General features: G+C 38.0%; 1 protein-coding gene across 1 annotated transcript in view; it reads right to left on the bottom strand.

The window, feature by feature from the left end:
- The window catches only part of HERC4 (HECT and RLD domain containing E3 ubiquitin protein ligase 4), a gene marked incomplete at its 3' end in the record, with an annotated part of 118366 nt that overhangs the window by 3449 nt on the left and 90685 nt on the right, over positions 1-24232 (bottom strand). The window contains exons 16-18 of the mRNA XM_017513737.2: positions 13115-13234; positions 3105-3128; positions 860-958 (exon numbers count right to left, since the gene is read on the bottom strand). Coding sequence (XP_017369226.2) covers positions 860-958; positions 3105-3128; positions 13115-13234 — 243 coding nt within the window. The remainder of the gene's footprint in view (positions 1-859; positions 959-3104; positions 3129-13114; positions 13235-24232) is intronic.

The raw sequence follows: 24232 nt of genomic DNA, 5'->3' as shown, positions 1-24232 counted from the left end.
TTATACAAATTAACTTAATTAACTGATCATCCTATGTGCTCACAAACCAAGCGTTTGCCTTTTATCATTTAAAACTTTTGTTCTTTTCTTATGGTTCTTCCTGAGTTCTTGTTCTAAAATGGAATATCCCATGTTAAAATCACCAAGTTATTAACTTACTGTTTTAACAAAGACCTCCAAATAACTGGTTTACTAGCTGTTAGTAGAGAACCCTACAAAAATATTTAGAATACCAAATGCATTTATTTGAACAGAATAAAAATGGTTAACAAGATTTGAAGGTTTAATTTTTAAAAATATTTTTAGATTATTAAACATTCAAGCTCTTTTTCATCCTTTCCTTAATCCTTAGTTGGTATAGTCAGATATTCTATACCAGAGGAAGCAGCTCAAAATCTTTTTTATTTACAAGATCAAATGATAAAGCAAACTTACTGTAACCCTTTAAAGTCATAATATGTAGTTGTTTTAAAAATCCTCATTATAAAACAAAGAATGCTCAACATAAAATGAATGTGGAAGGGTGGTAGGAAGGGGAGATGAAAGAGAAATAGGAGACAATGGCGACCAACCCCAGGAAAATATTTAATACCTTATTATTAAAACTTTCTTCAAGGAAATTTCATATCCTCTTCCTAACAAGAGATCAAATCCTTCCTATTTTAACATCACCTCACTTCTAGTAACTTCCATCTGTTACTAAGTATGTAAAATGGGGACATATAGCTACCCAAGGTACTTTGCATACGTTCATGACTGATCCTAGAAAAATTTCAACTATTTATTGTCTAAAAACATGAAAGAAACAATTTTTTTAAAAAAGCAACTCAAATTAGATTAGTATTATACAATGTTTTACCTGCATCTGTAAGACTGCATCTGTCTGTAACAGAGTAGTTTTTGCTTGGGCATCAAATACAAATGGATATGTGCAGATTGTAACAGGGATATCTGCCAACTGGAAATAAAAAATTAACTTATTAGTACAAGTTGATTTGTGATATGCTTATTGTGGATGCTGTCATTTTTTATAAAGTTGACTTACATTCTTTATTCACTCATGTGGTACAGGAATTAAAAATAAAACATGCTGCTTACAGAATTTTTAAAAATTAAATGAGGCATTGGAATAAACCCAATTTGCAATTTTAGGGGGCAACTATATACTTGAGAATCCATACAATCATATACTGCAAGTATCTTTTGCTTACCATATATTAATTGCAAGTCTCAGTGAATGAGGTTACAAATTTGTTCTAAAATCAGGGGCTCCTATGTTAAATACTATAACCAGTTTTTACATGTTAGGGCAACAGCAACAACTGAGGCTAATGATAAGTAATCTGTCTATTCCTTCATTTAACAGATATTTATTAGTATAATGTCATTAGGGTGTCAAAATTATTATGAGTCCAACAATCTGTTCCTTTACTTAATATACCAAAAAAAGTACCATTTTTTATTATGTTAGCCTTTAAAGTTAGGAAAACTGATCTATTATTATAATTATCAGACATTAGACACTTTATAGATAATTACTTATCCTAGCAGGTAATACAATGATTGACTGCTTAGTATTTTAACCATGCAGTAAAATATAAAGAGTTATTAATTGCCAGTCACACATTCTTGTAGTTGGAAGAGGACCTACTTCTACCATTGACTCAACAAGACAATAATATCTTTATGCCTGCCCTGACTCAGAGTCCCTGCTATAAGACTTCCAATGAATTAATACACCATAAAAAATCCACTTCTTAGTGATTAGATAATTCTTCATAGTCTGAATCTGCATTTCTTTCTTAATTTTATTATTATTTTTTTAATACCAAGTCTTACACTGTCACCTGGGCTGGAGTGCAATGGCTCAATCTAGGCTCACTGCAACCTCCCCCTCCGGCTTCCAAGCGACTCTCCTGCCTTAGCCTCCCAAGTAGCTGAGATTACAGGCACCCGCCGCCACGCTCGGCTAATTTTTTGTATTTTTAGTAGAGACGGGTTTTCACTATGTTGGCCAGGCTGGTCTCGAACTCCTGGCCTCGTGATCTGCCTGCCCTGGCCTCCCAAAGTGCTGGGATTACAGGCATGAGCCACCTTGCCGGCCCGAATCTGCATTTCTATATATCACAATGCATCATTTAGTCTTTGTTTCGCCCCTGCTGGGAAGTGTATGTAGTTTAAATATTTGTAGTCCTGATCATACTCTCTCTAAATTGTCTTTTATTCCATTCTCAACATTCACTCTTCAGTGGTTTTCATGTGACAGGGTTTACCTCCATCCTATATTTTGGCACTGCCTAGCTAACAATCATAAAAACTAATTTTACTTCTCTGAAATTCATAAAGATTTAGATATCTCTAAAGCACCCTTTGGCTCAAAACTCTGTTTTCATAATTTTGTGCTACTTCTATTTGAGAAGAAGCAAATCATATTAGACCCATAATTTAAAGCCAACTCAAAATGCTTCACTGGTTCAAGTGCTGGGAAAAACATACCTACCAACAAACAAAAAGCATATCAAAGCAAAACCAAAATCTGTAACAGATAAAGAAAGTATTTTAAGGTTCCCAAGTGTTAAAAGGGTAGTCTAGGGTTGTTGATTACTTAAACCAAAGCGCTAGAACTTTTATGTATTAGAAGTGAGAAAGATATTCATACCAGAAGTTTAACTTTGTGACCATTTTGGGTATCAACTAATAAATTTTAAAAATGAAGCTCATTTTACTTCTCTGATATAAAATGTTTTCAGCCACATTAAGTAGGCATTTGCTAAATTTTAAAATAAAAGTTTGCTTTTTTATATTGTGAGGATAATTACATTTTATACTGGAAGATTTAAGGAGGACAGAAACTATTCTGAAGCAAATATTGTTGAAAGGCATCATATAGGTGTAATGTTAACAGAATTTCATTTTCTTCAGAAAACTTCTGAAATGTTATACAAGATAATCTCTACAGACTCAATTTTTAAAAAGACACATATATATTTATTAATTTACATTTTTTAACCACACCCCCCAAAAAAATATTTGGCTCTTCAATTACTTAGGAGAAAATGGAGTATATCTTACTCTGAACATGAGCTTTATTACACCAAACTTACCTCAGTTAATCCATGGTTGACATCCTAAGACAGCAGTGCAGAATATAACAATAACGAGGAAAGAGCAATGTTAGTGTCCAAATTTAACTATTTCTATTCAAGGTAGCATTTCATATATTTTGCTACAGCAGAATATTGAAGTAATGAGGTAGAAAATACATCTACAATAAAATACCACCCCCCACACATGTATCTTATATATATATATCTATAAATGTAAGATCTTGTTTCAGGTACCTTGTGATCACAAAATTACTGAGGTTTGAACATAATGAAATTTGTTTTCAGCATTTAAGCACCCCCATTTGCAGAATTTAGGCATAATAAGACAACTAATCCTATGCCTGGCTTGGTCTTAAAAAAATAATTTCATGGCTGTTTCTCTACCCAAAAATGGAAAAAGCATTTCTCAGACTTTAAGACTTTTAAAATCTCAGCAAAATGTTTGACACCGTTTAGTAGATTAAAATGCTATATGGACAGGAAGAAATAAGCCATATATTGTTTTTGACAGAAAAAAAAACAGTAAAACATAAGGTATCTTACATTAAGCATTCTTTAAAGCTGAATTAATTTAAGTCAGAAAGTACAGAAGAGAGAAAGGCTTGACAAGCAAAAAGAAATGAGAAGAGAAAGGCATATTAATTAAGGAAGTAATAGTGGAAATTATAATGAAAACTTATTAAACAGAAATGTACGAACGTTCCACATATGCTCAGAGTAGACTTGTGTAAAGCACCAGAATCTGAAGAAAATATGTTACTAAATTTGTGGATGATGTCTTGTGTTATAAAGAATTAATTTTACCCCAGAAGACGGCATTGCTCTAGGTTACAGGGAGGCGACTTACAGACCTGTGGAATATCATGCCTGACAGGAGTGTCTTTGTTTGCCTGGGGCTTTAGCCACTGGACAATGTGGTTTATGATAGTGGCTTGGGCCACATGCTGTCAGTTCTGCCTCCAGAAGAGCTGAGAACTAGAGGTCACCACATGAGCAGGAAGTGATTGAACCCCAGTAAAAACTCTGGGCACCAGGGTTCTGGTGCGCTTCCTTGGCTGGAAATGCTCTGTATCGTCACACATCTATGCCAGGAAAGTAATTCATCCATGACTCTACAAGGAAAGGACAACAGAAGCTCTGCCTCTGATATCTTTTCCAGACTCTGTCCTATGTGCTGCTTCTTTTGACTGATTTTTTTTTCACAGATGGAACCTTTTATTTGTCACTATTAAAAGCCTACATTTTAAACAGATTCTTGGATTTATACTCCACATCCATCTGCTCATATAACTTTAGCACCTGTCACACATCCCCAGTAGCCTTTCTAGAACTACTACCTTCGCCATGAAGCTCCCTGGTTTTCCCAATTCAAACTTGGGCATCTTCAGCATTTTTACTTTTCTAACAAGGACAAGCATGGAGAGGATAAATAGACTGGCAAGCCTTTTCTTTATCTTTTCCAATGTTGTGAGTAATCAATTTATTGACCACTTCTTTCAAGTCACTTGTCTGAACCTCTTGGATCATGATTTTCATCACCTTCTTTGGGATTTGACGGACCTGTTGGTGCTGAGAATAAGAGGTCTTCTGTATCTGACTGTTGCGTTTCTTAGTAAAACCGACACAGTACAGTCGAAGCAAATAACAATTAGTGGTCTTGACATTAACATGAACTTCTTTCATGATCTATCAGTTTTGGCCACGGAACTCATTTTGTCCTGGGTAAGATCCATGCTGTGGAAGTTAGGAAGTTTTGGCCCTGAATATCCTCAGTAGTCCGCTTGAATTTTTAAAATACAATTTCATCATTCTGCAGATCAGAAAGGTTCACTTCAAACACACAGCACCCTTGAGGCCATCAGATATAATTTTGGCTCCTTGAGTCCTGGTGACTAGTGTTTCTCCAGTATTTCTTATGCTACACATAGCAGGTGCTTTCATACCATATCAATTATTTTTAGAAAGTAGACAACCACTTCCTGGCTCCTTATTTGTCACCTTTCATAAGGTGCTTGTTCTTGCCAAATGTCATGGTGCTGTTCAGAGAGCCAAAAGGACTGTTGGCTGATTTTAACCCATTATCCTTTCCCTGTAATAAACCCTAATCATCAGTGTAACAATTTTCAGTGAGTTCAGGGAGGCCTTGCAGCAAATTATCAAACTTGAGAATAGTTTGGGGGACCCTCCCCAAATTCACAATTGGTATCAGAGGTGAAGGCAGTCTTGTGCGGAATGTTCTCTTTAACTTTGTAGTTGACTAAGTTCCCACATGTCACCCGGGTATTATTGGAGGATTTAAGATATTGGCAAAGACTTTGGGTTCTCTCACTATACTGTGTTAAGTAAAGCCAAAGCAGTGTAAGCGTAAGCAAAACATGACTCTATGCAAATCCTATTCAGAGGAATAATATTATTGACGAGTTTCTTTAAAAAAATTCCGAGTACCAAGTTATTACTACGTAAGTGCTCCTACTGGCAGTGTAAACAAGATGAAAGTCTTTAGAGACTGTTCTGCAAAAAAGCCTTTTAGATTACACTCAGTTTAGCTAGAAGTCAAAATAAAAGAACATTTGAAACCCTTTTATAGTATACCTTATGGGACGTTTTTGAAAAAATAACTTTATTATTTTAAAGTGGCTTTACGTTCACAGCAAATTAAAAGGAAGGTACAGAGACTGCCAATATATCCCGGTACTCACACATGCACAGCCTTCACATCACCAATATTCCTCCTGTAGGACATTTAAAAAGTGGTATTACCACTAAGAAAGTTTAAATAAGCAAAAAAAAGCCTATAAAAATTCATCTATGACCTGCTTGATAACTATACTACATACCAAGGGAGTTCATAGCATGGAAGATGGATTTTATTCTTAGCTAAGTAATGAAAGGTATGTATGCATTATCTTTTTTCTATTACATAGCATCTATATTAAATAGACACAGATGCTATGCACATCATTATCCACTGGGGAAGTCAATAAGATAATGTTAGAATTTATAGTGTCACTAACCCCATACTAAGCAGAGTATGATTTGGTTACACCAAAAATTTGGGGAGAAAGATGTGAACTGGTAAGAATATGAAAAATAATAGGACATGTGAAAAACCTGAGAAACAGAGGGATGATTAGACATGAGATAAAATCATTTTTCTAGGAGAGAGAGGCATCAAAGGGAAAACCAGATTAAGATAATTATTACAAATTTCAATTTAAGGATTAAGAATTGTAGACAAAGGCTCAAACATTTTAAAAGAGTAGATGCTAGGCAAGAATAAATTCTTCTGGGAAATATTAGAGTTGCAAGGTGGCTCAAATTTAATGCATCATACTAGTATTTCCAATGGAAATTAAAAAAAAAGACAAAGGGGAGCAGGGGCAGGGGATGGGCAGGATAACAAAAACGTCTTAAGTCAACTAAAGGTCCACTGCTAAAAATTCAGCATACTACTCAATGTGAGAGCTACTGCTGGCTCCAAACCCATAAACTCAAGCACTGTTAGCTGTTTTTAGAGTGGAAACCCTGAAACTTGGGTTAAGGCATGCCTTTTTGTTATTTTTGAGACAGGGTCTCTCTCTCTGTTGTCTAGGCTGGAGTGCATTGGCACGATCTCAGCTCACTGCAACCTTTGCCTCCTGGGCTCAAGCAATCCACCCACCTCAGCCTCCCAAGAAGCTGGGACCACAGGTGTGCCACCATGCCTGGCTAATTTTTGTGTTTTTTTGTAGAGACGGCATTTCACCATGTTGCCCAATCTAGTCTCGAACTTCTGAGCTCAAATGATCTGCCTGTCTTGACTTCTCAAAATGCTGGGATTACAGGCTTGAACCACCATGTGCAGCCAGGGCATGTCTAATTTTAGTTACTCAATGCCCTAGAAGCTGGAGTGACAAAGGACTAAAGGAACGTTCAAAAGTCGGGGTTTTATGACTTTACTAAGGCTGCTTTTAACACAAATTGTTAATGATGGTTCCAGTTCTTTTTCTTTTTTTTCTTTCATTTGCTCTTTATCAATGGTTCCAGTTTTTAAAGATAAAATAGATGCAGCACCTTGGCACTGCTGGTGTCATCTTGATTTAAGGGCATAACATGGGATTTCTCTGAGCAGTTACTAACCCAAAGAAAGTATACCAAAGTTACTGAAGTTATTCAAGTAAATATGAAGGGTCTTATTAGGTAAGAGAGAAATAAAAAGACATTTCTAAAACATAAAGAATATAAAAAATACACAAACATAATTTGATAATCTAATACATAAGGAAAAAAATGATATTATGATCAGCCTAAGAATCTTATTACTTATTACTGGATCCCTACAAAATATTAATGCCACTAAAAATGACTAGGGAGCTTTAAAAAACAAGGATGAACTTTTCTGAGCTGTGAGAAAGCACCAATTACTTCAGTCAAATTCTTTGTTTTATTAAATGAGAAAGAAATCTAACCCAGGAAAGTTAGATACTGGTATAACTTCCCAAAACTGGTCTACCCAGCTGTTATACTAGCCTATCTTCCTATTTTGCTGATGAACATCATCATGTTGGTAGCTCAGCACCTGCCCAGAGTGATATACAACTTAACACAGTAGAACAAATATGGTGATAATTTATACATATAGATTAATATGAAATGATTTATTACTTGTATAGAATATCAAAGACTGTAAAATGTTTGTTCACCGATTTACCATAGCAGCTTTCTTAGTACTTACTTGTATCTGACATACCTCTCAAATAGGTATACACGGTTTTAGAAAAAATGCATATGTATTAAAAAAAAAAGTTTCACTTGAATCTCATTGTAATTCAAACAAGACAGACCCAGTATAGACCTTTCTATACCTTATTGTGAATTAGTCAATTTTTACTAGGTATGTATGAGGATATGCATGAACCATAACTAAAAGTATTAGGAAGGGAACCAAAAAACAGCAAAGAGTTTGGTAGTAACCAATAAGGTATTTTTACAAACAATTTAAAAGCAAAGTTAAAGGAGGATAAGGAAACTGAGGATAGTACCTAGAAAGTGGAGAAAATCATTACATAGCAGAAGATAAAAAAAGAGAGGAAAAACACACATGCTCTTTTATTTTGCCGAGAGATCATAGTAGAGGGGGAAAAAAAGATAAAAAGCAAAGGAATCCACATGAAAAAATAATTTTATTCATTGAGATCAGTGTCATGGAAAAAAACACAGAAGATTATACAGTAACTAGCAAGAGTAAGAGAATCAAGCAGGCTTCACAAAAACACATAAGGGGAATGAGGTAAAACAGGATGGAGAATGGAAGGGAATGAGGTGAAAAGTTAGATGTTTTAGCAGTACAAAATGGTATTACAAGGAAAGCCAAGAATTTCATAGAATTAGTTATTAAAGTTTAGGGATCAGGGAAGTGTATACCTGATGGATTCTTAAATCCATGACTGGGAAAGAAAGGTAAAGAAAAAAAAAACCCAAAAGATTATGGCATAGAGACAAAATTTTCTTGCAGTGTTTAGAATAAGGCAAAACTACTAAATATAAATCAAAGAACATCTGATACAGTTCACTGTGATCCAGGCAAATATGATTCTCTATGACAATGTTTCTCAAACTGAGCTGGCAGATCCCAGGGGATACATTCTTAGGGGGTGTATGAGTGCAATAGGAAAATTTTAAATTTAGGGTTTTATGCCAATAATTTAAAGGCTGATTTAAAAATCCAAAATTAGGATAACCCATTTATAATCCCAGTATTGCCATGAATCTTCAAGGTCTGCAATGGTTCTAAATATAACCAAACTGGTACCAAACAGGATCTCTGTAATTGCCTAGGATCTTATACTTAAATGATGTGCTTCGTAAGTGAAGACCAAATGAATATCACAACTTATTCTAAAAGCAAATGTTTCATTATAGTGCACATAGAGAAAGGCAATAAGAGAACAGTGTTATTAGACATGTCAGAATAAAAGCTACTGACAAATCGGTAGCCTGTGTCAAGGTAGCCAGCAACAATAATCACCATTTTATAAAGACTTAACTATGTGCCAGAAATTACTCTTAAGTCCTTCACATGGATCATATAAATTAATCTTCTCAAAACATTTAAGGTAGGTACTAATATCCTAATTTACAGAAAAGAAAATGAAATCTCAGAGAAATTAAGTAATTTTCCCAAGGACAGAAATGACTAGATCAGGCACTCTTATGTAAGTTACTCTGCTTCCTTATGATACATATTTATGCTGTGAGCCAGAATTCCTAATCATCACCACATTCTCCATAATAAATTAATTTTCCAATTTGTAAATTAATTAATTAATTAATTAATTCAGACGGAGTCTCACTCTGTCGCCCAGGCTGGAGTGCAATGGCCCAATCTCAGTTTAATACAACCTCTACCCTCTGGGTTCAAGCCATTCTCCTGCCTTAGCCTTCCAAGTAGCTGGGATTACAGGTGCTTACCACCACACTCAGCTAATTTTTGTGTTTTTAATAGAGATGGGGTTTCACCATATAGGCCAGGCTGATCTACAACTCCTGACCTCAGGTGATCTGCCCGCCTCAGCCTTCCAAAGTGCTGGGATTACAGACATGTGGCACTGTGCCCAGACTGTAATGTTATTTACTTATTTTTTGAGATGGAGTCTCACTCTGTCACCCAGGCTGGAGTGTGGTGGCGTGACCTCAGCTCAATGCAGCCTTCATCCCTCCGGTTCAAGCGATCCTGCCTCAGCCTTCTGAGTAGCTGAGATTACAGGCACACACCACTGTGCCTGGCTAATTTTTTTTGGTATTTTTTTAGAGATGGGGTTTCACCATCTTGGCCAGGCTGGTGTTGAACTCCTGACCTTGTGATCCACCGGTCCCGGCCTCCAAAGTGCTGAGATCACAGGCATGAGCCACCGTGCCCGGCCTGCAATGTTATTTATAATTATAAATTTGTTGTGGTCTTAGAGTTCTTTAAAGAGCTAAGCACTAGTTTAAGAGTTTAGAACTAGTTTAATGTGTGTATGTATTTATATGATATGTAAGTGAACACTGGGTTTCTTAAGAAATTGTTCTTCTTTAAAAGGGTCTACATATCCCTCCAAATGTTCTGCATCCTTTCAAAAATACTGCTAAAAGACCTAGGTACCCTAGTTGGTGTGTGAGGGTATATATGCAAAGTCTTGGTATGAACAAAGTTCATCTCATTTATATTGCAATAAATATCTCTTATGCTCATAATGCAAAATTTGCATTTAAAGACAGAAAATTAGCCTCCATTCAAGTCTTGCTGGGGGAAGGTTAAATCCTTAAGAGATAGGTTATTTCTCCTGCCTTCACAGGTTCTCTGCAGAAAGAGTTTGAGAAGCTTTACCTAGGTCAGAGATGAAGGAAAAAGAAAGTATTTATTCAAAAGTCTGCTGAAGTCAATTATTTTCTTTCTTAAAAAATTATCCCTTGATTCCAGCTACCACTTCATTTTTTTTTTTTTTTTTTTTTTTTTTTTTGGCTCCTCTTCAATGCAGAACCTCTTCAAAGTATTGCCTATACTTTGTTATGGCTTCCTCACCTCTAAATCTCTCTTTGTAACACCCCAACCCTAGAATGGTATTATCAAGGTTACTGATTACCCTCACGTAACCAAATTAACTGTCAAGTTCTATGGTTTTATCCTCCTCCTCTGCAGCATTCAACACAGTCTCTCTTTCACTTTTAAATTTTGGTTTCCCTCTCCTGCTTTTCCCTCTACCACACCTGCTTTTTAATCTTTGTGGATTTCTCTACTTTCCTCATCTCATATCCAAACCATCAGTAATTTTTAACTTCCCTTTGTCTCCAAGATTCTCTTTTATCTCCAAGATGTATTCCAAGTCCACTTCCTTCTTCTATCTACACAACTACCATCCTAGTCAAACCTATAATTTCCTTTCCCCTAATCTACTAAAATATAGTTTTCTCATGGGTCTCCCTCTTTCATTTCTGTCCCATTCTACACATAACCAACAAAGTGATTATTCAAAAAGATCAGACTATGTTTCCCCTGTTTATTATAATACTTTAGATAAAATCCAAATTCCTAACCCTAATTTATGAAACTCTCTATGATTTGGCCCCTGTCCATTTCTCTGTTCCCTCCTCACTCCCATAAGCCATGCTGGCTTTTTTCTTTTTTCTTTTCTTTTTTGAGACGGAGTCTTGCACTGTCACCTGGACTGGAGTGCAATGGCACGATCTGGGCTTACTGAAACCTCCGCCTCCTGGGTTCAAGAGATTCTCCTGCCTCAGCCTCCCGAGAAGCTGGGATTACAGGCACCTGCCACCATGCCTGGCTAATTTTTTGCATTTTTAGTAGAGATGGGTTTTCACTATGTTGGCCAGGCTGGTCTCGAACTCCTGACCTCGTGATCTGCCAGCCTTGGTCTCCCAAAGTGCTGAGATTACAGGCCTGAGCCACTGCGCCATGCTGACTTTTTCTGACCTTTCAATCTTGTCAAGCTTGTTTTTACCTAAGGTCTTTTACTAAATGTTCATTGTTCTTGAAATTCTTTCTGCTCTGATCTTAAAGGGCTGCTCCGTGTCATTCAGATTAACATTCCATACTTCATTAGACAAGTCTTTTCTGAAACCTATCTTTACTAAGTCGCCTCAATTTTAATACTACATATTACTAGCTGGTATTTTTTGCTTTGTTTGACTATTGTCAATCTTGCCCACTAGATTACGAATTCCATGAGAAACAAGGCTCTAATCTGTCTGGTTCACCACTGTATTTCTAATACCTAAATCAGTGCCTGCTACATAACAGATTCTCATTGTTGAATAGCAAGTGAGTAGATCTAAATCTATAGAATGGCTATAAACCTGATCCAGCCTCAAGGTAATTCAGGAGAAAAGTCAATGATTCTCTCCCAGTCCAGACCCAAGTACACCAGAGAAGGAAAAGATGTCTAGAAGCAACCTGATCCCAGGAGGTGGGAGTATCCTAAAAACAGTATGTACTAGCCAGACTGCCATTCAAAGACTACTGTGCTTTTTTAGTCCTTACTAGACATATTCTAGATACTGTCAGAGGTGCCGGTTAACAACAGTACCCATCTACAAGGAGTTTACAGCTGATGCCTAGCAAGCAATGAAACTTATTACATAACTGCTGGACACATATTAAACTACCTCTGTGCAGAAAAGTGGGACTGAAGTATACTAAAATGGCTAGCAAATAAGAGTATTAAACCTAAGTATTTTGAATCTAGCTGCTTACCCATTTCTGCATTAAAATTTTATGTACCTAATTCAAGTTTTATAAGACAATGATATTATTTTAATGGGATAATGTCTAGTTATTAAAGACTTAGCCACATAAGAAGATGTATGCACACACATTTATATAAAAAATCTGAAATAAAACTAAACATATAATCAGCTCACTGCAACCTCCACCTCCCAGGTTCAAGTGATTCTCACGTCTCAGCCACCTGAGTAGCTGGATTACAGGTGCGTACCACCATACTCAGCTAACTTTTTGTATTTTTAGTAGAGATGGAGTTTTGTCACGTTGCCCAGGCTGGTCTTGAAATCCTGAGCTCAGGCAATCTACCTGCCTCAGGCTCCCAAAGTGCTAAGATTACAGGCATGAGCCACTACAACCAGCCTTCTTTGGTAGTCTTGCAGCACCAGTTTCAAAACAATAATGCATTTTCAGGAGTTCCACTATGAAGAATACCAGTATTTTCAACACTGGAGAAGTAAGAGGCAACATTATGGAAAATAAACGAATTAAAAATCCATGTCACATTTGTAGTATTTTTTTTCTAGTGTAATTCATCTCTTTGGTTTGGCTTTGGTAAAAGAGTATAATATTTGCATATAAATACTGAATAACATATAGCACTCCTTTGCAATGTGTTTTTATTTAAAAAGTAAGCTCTGGATAAAAGTTCTGAAAAAATATTCTCATTTCAAAACCAAGCAATTGCTTCATTTTTATTAGATACATATACATAAAAATAAAATCACAAATTGCACAGGAAACCTACCATTCCATAGGCCTGCTGTTGGACCCAGTTGATATAATCATTCCTTATGTCTATCAATTCTTGTACTTCATGTATATAAAATTTATCATACTGTATAATCTGTCCCGTTTTCTCATTTACCTACAAGAGAAAGTATAATTGACATTAAATTTAATCAGTATTCAAGACAGAGAAATTTAAAATGTCTAAAGAAAAAAAGATTTGGGGATTTTCTTGCTAATTTTTTCTTCCTACAAAAAATAATTACTGAGTGCCTACTATATGCAAAATGCTAGTTAAGTGCTATGGAAGACATAAAGATTTGTAAGATGTGATATCTGCAGTCAGTACCCCAAAATCTAGAAAAGAAAGACACATCTTTATAACCACAACACAGTATGAGATATGTATCAATAAAGTGTATATGGTATATATAAACTAGATACTACAAGGATTTATGGTTGGGAAATGGGACCTTAATAATAGCAGCTAATGCTTGTGAAGTGTTACTTTGTGCTGGCATCTGATCAGAATAAACTTTAGGAGGTGATATCTGGACAAGATGTGAAAAATGAAGAGGATGCAAATTACCACCCCAGAGATTACCTACGAAGTACAAAGATAAAAACAAATATTTACAGTGGAGAGCACCATCTTAATTAAGTGATCTAACTAATCATTACCAATACTGGAACAATGAAATATAATGTTCTTGGTGATATAACTCAACAAGAGGCATACGTATGATCTATGAAGTAAAAACAGTTTCACCCAAATCCAATCAAGTCTCCTAAATTCTAGTTTACTGCAAATACAAGGGAGAGAAACTAGTTAAACAAACAAATACAAGGGAGAGAAACCAGTTAAATAAACATCACCATGAGGAAATAATCAGACAAATCCTGATTATGAAGCTTTTATAAGAAAACTGGCCAAGACTTCAAAAAAATCAAGGTAGTAGGGATTAAAAAACAAAAAAAAGGGTAAGAGCTATTCTAAATTAAAAGAGACTAGAGGAATTCTGGTACTAAATATGGCAGAATACTTTTGTATCGGTATTAACAATTATAATTAACAATAACAATTATAAGCTTCAGACAATACATTAAAGAACAACTACTGTACTTAAAAACACTGGAGAGCAACCAAAAGTAGACAGAAACAGGAATGGATACAAGTAGAGGATATAGCTCAAGCAGAAAACAGCAGTCTTAACAGACAAAGACTGACACTGCCAGCACAGCCAGATAGTGAGGAATAAAAAATCAAAGAAAGGAATCCAGAGGATGAAGCTCCAAAATCTGTGTGCAAATTCCGCCCACATCCTTGGCTAACTCTAAACCATGAATGCACAAAGACTTGCCAAAAATAAATAAAATAAATAAACAAAGCCCAAACCAACAGAAAGCACAGCTGGGAGGCTACTCTTAAAGAAAGGGTTCAAAAAAAGCATTTCCAGGGGAAAAGGGGCACATTTCATAATAATAGAAGGATTAATCCACCAAGAAGTCACAACAATCCAAAACAGGAGAGCTTGAAAACATATGAAAGAGAAATCAACAGAACCACCATCACAGTTGGAGATTAACATCCCCTCTCATTAACTGATAGAAAAAAATAAACAAAACCAGCATGTTTAAATGATCTTAACAGCAATTTCAACCAACTTACACTCACTGTCATAGAACACTTCACCCAATAATTGTACGTGAAATGTTCACTAAGATAGACCAAATCCTGGACCATACTGTAAGTCTTAATACATTTAAAAGAATCCAAAGTATACAACATATGTACTCTGTCAACAATGGAATCAAACTAAAATCAGTAACAGAAAGAGATTTGGAAAATCCTAGAATGCTGGCAATTAAATATAATACTTCTAAGTTACTGAAAACTTTTCTTCAACCTGTGAGAGAGCTAAAGTCACAAGATAACCAACTAGCCTGAATTCCAAGGATCAACAAATACAAGTCAGGGTACCAGAAATGGCTCATTTGTGACACAGAGCAAGAGGAAACTACTACTGTCATACATGCAGAATACGGTAAAATTTTAAGGATCACTTTAAAGCTGAGTGTGGGGTGCTTGACAGTATGAAACTCCGCAGAGTCCCAGGCAATTGGCATTCACTCATAGCCTCTTTTCCATAGACTGCCACTGGGTACCCAGGAAAACAACTGGAAACACAGCAGAGGGGGTAAACAAAAAGAAACAAGGCAGAAGATCAAGAACCTCTCTCAATGGTACAGGAATTAGCTGCCACATGAGAAAGGAACGAAGGCCCACCAACCTGTCCAGATTCTTCCCTCACACAGAGCAAAAGCCTTGAGCCACTGAGGAAGGGGAAGCAAACCCCTATCTTGTTGCTGAGGGAGGGAAAAACCTTCAATTCCTGGGAGGAAAGGTGACAAGAACAGTCCTAGGTGTAGAATCTTCTATCAGTAGGACTAGTGGTCTACAATTGCTGAGGGAGGGAGCAGAAAATTCCACACAAAAAGATCCAAGCAGAGTTTGGCTGCCACTTGGTCAGTTCCATTCGAGGTTCAGACACATATAATCTACCTAACACCAAGGCTACATCACAACAACCAAGTTCCATTCGAGGTTCAGACACATATAATCTACCTAACACCAAGGCTACATCACAACAACCAAGAACCATTTCTATTCCCTCTCCTCTACCAATCTTGAAAGCACTGGGTAAAAAGCAACATCAGTTTACAACTGACAGGGGGAAAGAGTGAGAAGAAAACCCCTCTAAGAAGCAGGCATAAAGAAAGGGGCACAAACATTCACAAAAACCATTTGACACCCCACTTCTACCCTACACACACTATACTACAGGCCTCAAATTCCTCTAATGTTAGAGGCCTCAAATTCCTCTAGCATTAGAGGTCTGTAGCGTAATGAAGGTATTTACAGCAAATTAAAAATTTAATCCCAGCTTAACTCCTGAATATAGACTCAAATTCCTACACTAATACCAGACAGAAGAGGTGTACCCATTTATAAGTTTTAAACCTACTTATTTCAGTTTCTTACTATTTTATAGATAACCCAAAATTATGAGACATCAAAAATCAACTGAACAGGCCGGGCGTGGTGGCTCATGCCTACAATCCCAGCACTCTGGGAGGTTGAGGCAGGCAGATCATCTGAGGTCAGCCTGGCCAACATGGTGAAACCCAATGTCTACTAAAAATACAAAAATTAACTGGGTGTGGTGGCACATGCCTGTAATCCCAGCAACCTGGGAGGCTAAGACACGAGGATCACTTGAACCCAGAAGGTGGAGATTGCAGTGAGCCAAGAACATGTCACTGCACTCTAGCCTGGGTGACTAGAGTGAGACTCTGCCTCAAAACAAAAAACCTGAACAAAACAAAAAACTGTCTAAAGACAAAGCAATCAACAGAGTCAGATTCAGAGAAGACCCAAATGTTGGAGCTAGGAAACAGGGAGGGATGGGCTTTAGGAAAATATTTTGAACTTAAAATTCATAACATCAAAATCTGTGGGATGCTAATGACTCCAGGCACAAAAGAAAATCTATAGAATTAAATGATGATATTAGGAATAAAGGGTCCAAAATCAATGATCAATGTTTCTGCTTTCAGAATCTAGAAAAAGGTCTACACCTGTAATCCCAGCACTTTGGGAGGCTGAGGCAGGCAGATCACGAGGTCAGGAGATCAAGACCATCCTGGGTAACACGGTGAAACCCTGCCTCTACTAAAAATACAAAAAATTAGCCAGACATGTGGCACGTGCCTGTAGCCCCGCTACTTGGGAGGCTGAAGCAGGAGAATCATTTGAACCTGGGAGACGGAAGTTGCAGTGAGCCGAGATCGTGCCACTATACTCCAGCCTGGGTGACAGAGTGAGACTCCGTCACCACAAAAAAAGAAAAAGAAAAAGAATCTAGAAAAAGATCAAATTAAGCACAAACCAAGCAGAAGGAAATAAAGAACAGAAATCAATGAAAGAGAAAACAGAAAAACACTAGAGAAGAAATTAAAAGTAAATGGGTTTTATGAAAAGATCAATAATAAATAAACCTACAGTCAGACTGACGAAGAAAAAGAGATGACACAAATTACCACTATCAGAATTAAAGAAGAAACATGATCACATAGATATCTTGGTAAAACTGACTGAAGAAGCAAGAGAAAACATGAAATATCCTATATTTATTTTTAAAATTTTCCCAAAAGAAAATTCCAGAACCAAAATGATTTCACTGATGAATTATATCAAACATTTAATGAAGAAATAATACCAATCTTAACCAAACTTTTTCAGAAAATAAAGGATCACTTCTTAATTCATTTTATGAAGCCAAAATAAACTTGATACCAAAAGCTGACAGCAGTTTGAGAAATAAAAACTACAGATCAATATCCCTCATGAACACAGATACAAAACCCTCAATAAAATATTAGCAAAGTAAATCCAATAATATATAAAGTATAATATAAATATAATGCCAAGTAAAGTTGATCTCAAGAATGCAAGATTGCTTTAACATCTGACTATCAACACATTTCATAATATTTCTTAAAAAAAAAAAAAAGGAGAGAAAAAATCATCTGTTCATCTCAACAAATAGAAATAACACCTGACAAAATTCAACATCCATTCATAATAAACACTCAGCAAACGAGAAATGGAAGAAAATTTCTTCAAACAGATAAAATCCATCTAATCTGCCCCCCATATTTAACATTATACTTACTGTTAAGATAGTGAATGCTTTCTTTCTAAGATTAGAGACTAGGCAAGGATGACCACTATAACCACTTATATTCAGCATTGTACTAGAAGTCTTAGTTAATAAAATATGGCAAGAAAACTACATGACTGTGTATACAAAAAAGCCAAATGAACCTATCTATAAGAGAATTACCAGAAGGAAGAATTTGTCAAGGTCATAGGGTAAAAGGCCAACATTCAAAACTTGATTGATTTTCTCCAGGCCGGGCTCGATGGCTCACACCTGTATCCCAGGAGTTTGGGAGGCTGAGGTGGGCGGATCATCTGAGGTCAGGAGTTTGAGACCAGCCTGACCAACATGGTGAAGCCCCATCTCTACTAAAAATGTAAGAATTAGCTGGGCATGGTGGTGGGTGCCTGTAATCCCAGCTACTCAAGAGGCTGAGGCAAGAGAATCACTTGAACCCAGGAGGCAGGGGTTGCAGTGGGCTGAGATCTCGCCATTGTACTCTAGCCTTGGTGACAAAACTCCACCTCAAAGAAAAAAAGAAGAAGAAGAATTATTTCTCTGTACTAGCAACAAATAATTGGAAAATAAAAATTTAAAAATCATTTACAAAAGCACCAAAAACATTAAGGGACAAAAAAAAATTTTTTTTTTGCCCCTTCTCCAAGGAACAAATTTTTGAGAAAGAAGGAATAATTAAAAAAAAAAAAAAATGCAAGATTTTTGAAAACTACAAAGCATTGCTGATAGAAATGAAAGAGGCATTCACCATGCTGATGAATCAGAAAGGTGGGTGGCAAGACTCAACAAACAATTGCAAAAACCAAAATTTGACTGGACTCTAGTTATTTTAAAAGCAGTAATATAAACAAGTTTGTGCTATAAATGAGGAAATTTGAAATACGCATGCACAGATAGATGATATCATAGAATTATAGTTAAGTTCCTTAAGAGAAACAATGCTACTGCTGTAACACAGAAAAATGGGTCAAATATTACCCACTATTTTTTTAAAGTAAATTTTGCTGGAAACTGGCCACTCCCATCCATTTACATGCTGCCTACAGTAGAGTTGAGAATTGACTCTCAACTGCATGGCTCACAAAGCATAAAATATTTACTATCTGGTCCTTTACAGAAAAAGTTTGCAGGTTCTTCCCTGGAGTCTTTAGTATTGTGCTCTAATCAACTGAAATAATTAGCCAAACTCTTTCTACTAAAAAAGAAAATATACAGAATAGTTATACAAAAAACACAATGGTTTTCCCCTCTCCAATATTTGTTTATAAATATACAAACTACTTTTTAACCACATTGGATTCTAAAATTTAGTGACTGCTGCAGAATATGATTCACATCCCACTGACCTCTGATATATATTTTTGTTTATCTTACTTAAAATTTAAAAGTTAAACCACAGTTTCCATCCCTAAAAGCAAACATGGGAAGAGGTGGAGCAATACAGCAAAATAGAAAGCTCCACCAATTGTCCCAGCTGCATATACACCAATTTAACAACTATCTACACAAAAAAAGGACCCTCCCAAGAACCAAAAAATCAGGTGAGCACTCACAGTACCTGGTTTCAACTTGATACTGCTGAAAAAAAGAGATACAAAAAAGTCTTGAATCACCAACAGCACCCCTCTCCTAGCCCCTGGCAGTGGCAGTGTGGTGCAGATGCCATTTCCGTGCATATGGAAAGAGAAGGAATGTAGCAGTTGTGAGGCATTGAGCTCAGCACTGCCCTGTTAGGGCAAAAAGTAAAAATGAATCAAACTCAGCTGACTCCTGTCCACAGAGGGAGCATTAAAACCCAGCCCTAGCCAGAGGCGAATTGTGGATCCCAGTGGTCAAAATGTGAGTTCCTGCAAGCCTCACTATAGTGGACTAAAGTGCTCTGGGGCCCTCAATAAACTTCAGACAGTGCAAGCCACAAGGGCTTCAACTACTAGGTGAGTCCTAGTGCAGAAGTGGACCCAGAGCCAGTGAACTGGGGAGGCATGCGACCTACTGAGACACCACCTGGGGCTGTTAAGGGACTGCTAGCATTACCCCTCTTTAACCCAGGGCTGCACAGCTTGTGGCTACAAGAGATCCTCTCCTTCTGCTTGTGGAGAGACGAGAAGGAAGAGTGGGGAGAACTTTGTCTTGCATCTTGGATACCAGCTTAGCCACAGCAGGACAGGGCACCAATCAGTTGTGAGGACTACTTTCCAGGCCGTAGCTCCTAGACAACATTTCTAGATACATAGTGGGCCAGAAGGGAACCCACTGCCTCGAAGAGAAAGACCCAGTCCTGACAGCATTCATTACCTGATAACTGAAGAGCCCTTGGACCCTGAATAATCAGCAGCAATACCCAGGTACTATGTACAAAGGCCTTGGGTAAGCCTGAGACTTCCCAGCTTCAGGTGAGACTCAGCACATTCCTCACAATGGCAGCTATGGGGCAAGACTCCTCCTTGAGAAAAGTGGAGAAAAAGTAAAGGGGATTTTGTCTTGCACCTTAGGTACCACCTCCAACACAGGAGGGTGAACCAATTCCAGGACCTGGTTCTTAGAAGGCATTTTTGGACCTGTGCTGGGCCAGATGGGAGGCTACTGCCCTGGAAGGTAAGTCTCATGCTAGGAAGCATTCACCACAAGCTGACTAAAGAGCCCTTGAGGACTAGGTATGGTGGCTCACGCCTGTAATCCCAGCAGTTTGGGAGGTCAAGGCAGGCAGATCACTTAAGGTCAGGAGTTCAAGACCAGCGTGGCCAACATGGAGAAACACTGTCTCCATAAAAAACACAAAAGTTAGCCAGGCACTGTGTTACATGCCTGTAGTCCCAGCTACTTGGGAGGCAGAGGTGGGAAGACTGCTTGAGCCTAGGAGGCAGAGAGTATAGTGAGCCGAGATTGTGCCACTGCACTCCAGCCTGGGCAACAGAGCCAGACTTTGTCTCAAAAAAGCCCTTGGGGCCGGGCATGGTGGCTCATGCCTGTAATCCCAGGACTTCAGGAGGCTGAGGCAGGTGGATCGCTTGAGGTCAGGAGTTTGAGACTAGTCTGGCCAATATGGTGAAGCCCCGTCTCTACTAAAAATACAAAAACCAGCCAGGCATGGTGACACAGGCCTGCAGGCCCAACTACTCAGGAGGCTGAGGCAGGAGAATCCCTTGAACCCAGGAGGCAGAGGTTGCAGTGAGCTGAGATCGTGTCACTACACTCTAGCCTGGGCAACAGAGCAAGACCACAAACAAACAAATAAACAAAGTCCTTGGGCCTTAAGGAAACATTGGCAGTAGTCTGGCAGTACTCCCCACAGGCCTGTGGTGACAGTGCCAAAGGGAGGACAGGGAGTATTCCTCTGTCTTTGGAAAGGGGAGGGAAGAGTAGGAAAGACCGTTTTGTGGTTTCAGTGTCAGCTCGGCTGCAGTACAACAGAACACCAGGTAGACTTCTAAGGTTTTTGATGCTAGTCCCTGGCTCCCAGATAGTACCTCTGGAGTCACCTGGGGAAACTTGCCGCCCTGAAGGAAAGGACACATGCCAGGCTGGCTTTGTCACCTGCTGATTGTAGAGCACCAGCACCTTGAGTGAAGACAGTCGGTAGCCAGGAAGTGGTTATAGCAGGCCTTGGGTGAGACCCAGTGCTGTGCTAGCTTCAGGTCTGACCCAGTGTAGTCCTACTGGTGGTAGCATGGCCACAGAGGCACTGTGTCACTCCCCCCTCAGCTCTAGGTGGCTCAGACCAGATAGAGAAAGTTTGTTTTGGAAAAAGTAAGAAAAGAGAAAGAACAAGAGTCTCTGCCTGGTAATTCATAGAGTTCTTCCAGATCTTGTCCAAGGCCATCAAGGCAGTACCTTTATGAGTCTGCAAGAACCACAGCATTACTGGGTGTGGGGTGCCACCTAAAGCAGATACACATAGATCACAACATCCAAGTCCCTCTGAATATCTGGAAAGCCTTTCCAAGAAGCATGAATACACACAAGTCTAAACTGCGAAGATTACAATAAATATGTAACTCTTTAATGCCCAGAGAGGAACATCTGTAAGTATCAAGAACAAAATAGGGCACCAAGGACAAATCTTGGAGAAACAGACACATGTGAGCTTTGAGACAGAGAATTCCAGACTTAATCTGCACTATAGACCAAATGGCCCTAACAGATATTAATAGAATATTTCATCCAATGGCTGCAGAATAAACATTGTTCTCCTCAGTACATGGATCTCTCTCAAGGACAGACCATATGTTACATCATAAAACAAGTCTTAAATTATTCAAAAAAGCTGAAATAGGCTGGGTGCAGTGGCTTACACCTGTAATCCCAGCACTTTGGGAGGTGAAGGCGCTGGATCACTTGAGGTCAGGAGTTCAAAACCAGCCTGCCTGACATGGTGAAACCCTGTCTCTACTAAAATTACAAAAATTAGCCTGGTGTGACCTGTAATCCCACCTACTCAGGAGGCTGAGACAAGAATTGCTTGAACCCAGGAGGTGGAGGTTGCAGTGAGCCGAGATCAGGCCACTACACTCCAGCCTAGGCAACAGAGTGAAACTCCGTCTCAAAAGAAAAAGACAAACTATGAAAGAAATTAAAGAGGACACAAAAAATGGAAAGATATTCCATGCTCAATATTGTTAAAACGTCCATACCACCTAAAGCAATCTACAGATTCACTTGCAATCCCTATCAAAATACCAATGACATCAATCACAGAAATACAAAACACAATCCTACAATTTATAAAGAACCACAAAAGACCCAAAATAGTCAAAGCTATCTTAAGCAAAAAGAAAAAAACTGGAGGAATAATATTACCTGACTTCAAATTATAGTGCAGAGGTATAGTAATCAAAACAGCATGGTACTGGCATGAAAATAAACACATAAACCAATGGAACAGAATACAGAACCTAGAAACAAATCTACATATCTAAAGTGAACTCATTTTTGACAAAAGAACCAAGAACATACAGTGGAGAAAAGACAGTCTCTTCAACAAATGGTACTGGGAAACTCGGTATCTATATGAAGAAAAATCAAACTAGACCCCCATCTCTTACATATACAAAAATCAAATCAAAATGATTAACAACTTTAAGACCTCAAACTTTGAAACTACTATAAGAAAATATTAGGGGAAACCCTTCAGGACATTGGTCTGGGCAAAAATTTCTTGAGTAATACCCCACAAGCACATGCAACCAAAGCAAAAGTGGACAAATGGGATTACATCAAATTAAAAAGCTTCTACACAGCAAAGGAAACAGAAAACAAACAGAATATAAGAATATATTTGCAAATTATCCATCTGACAAGGAATTAGCAATCAGAATATAAAAGGAGCTGAAACAATTCTGTAGAAAAAAATGTAATAATCCAATTTAAAAATGAGCAAAAGACTAGAATAGATTCTTCAAAAAAAGACAAAAATACCAAACAGGCAGCCAGGCACAGTGGCTCACACCTGTAATCCCAGCACTTTGCCAAGGCCGGTGGATCACCTGAGCTCAGGAGTTTGAGACCGGCCTGGGCAACATGGTAAAACTCAATCTCTACTAAAATGCAAAAAATTAGCCGGGCATGGCAGAGTGTGCCTGTAGTCCCAGCTACTTGGGAGGCTGAGGCAGCAGAATTGCTTGAACTCAGGAGGCAGAAATTGCAGTGAGCCAAGATCGCACCACTGCACTCTTGCCTGGGTGACAAGGCAAGACTCCATTTCCAAAAAAAAAAAAACCACCAGATGGGCATATGAAAAGGTGCTCAGCACCATTGATCATCAGAGAAATGCAAATCAAAATTACAATAACTCACCCCAGTTAAAATGAATCTTATCCAAAAGACAAGCAATAACAAATGCTGACAACATATGAAGCCTTCATATGTTGTTGGTCAGAATGTAAATTAGTACTATGGAGAACAATTTGGAGGTTCCTCAAAAAACTAACAATAGAGCCACCATATGATCTAACAATCCCACCACTGAGGACCTACCCAAAAGAAAGAAAATCAGTCTATCAGAGAGATATTTGCACTACCAAGTTTACTGCTACACTGTTTACAATTGCCAAGATTTGGAAGCAATCTAATTGTCCATCAATAACTGAACGAATAAAGAAAATGTGTATTTATACACACTGGAGTACTATTCAGCCATAAAAAAGAATGAGATCCTGGCCAGGTGTGGTTGCTCACGCCTGTAATTCCAGCACTTTGGGAGGCCAAGGTGGGTGGATAACTTGAGGTCAGGAGTTCGAGACCAGCCTGGCCAACATGGTAAAACCCCTTCTCTACTATTAAAAATACAAAAAACTAGCTAGGTGTGATGGCAGATGCCTGTAGTCCCAACTACTCGAGAGGCTGTGGCAGAGAACTGCTTGAACCTGGGAAGTGGAGGCTGCAGTGAGCCAAGATGA

This window comes from Cebus imitator, unplaced genomic scaffold (assembly GCF_001604975.1).
Source record: "Cebus imitator isolate Cc_AM_T3 unplaced genomic scaffold, Cebus_imitator-1.0 Scaffold499, whole genome shotgun sequence".
Taxonomy (NCBI): domain Eukaryota; kingdom Metazoa; phylum Chordata; class Mammalia; order Primates; family Cebidae; genus Cebus; species Cebus imitator.
Note: the sequence above shows the minus strand (reverse complement) of the source record. Positions and strands in the feature narration are given on the sequence as shown.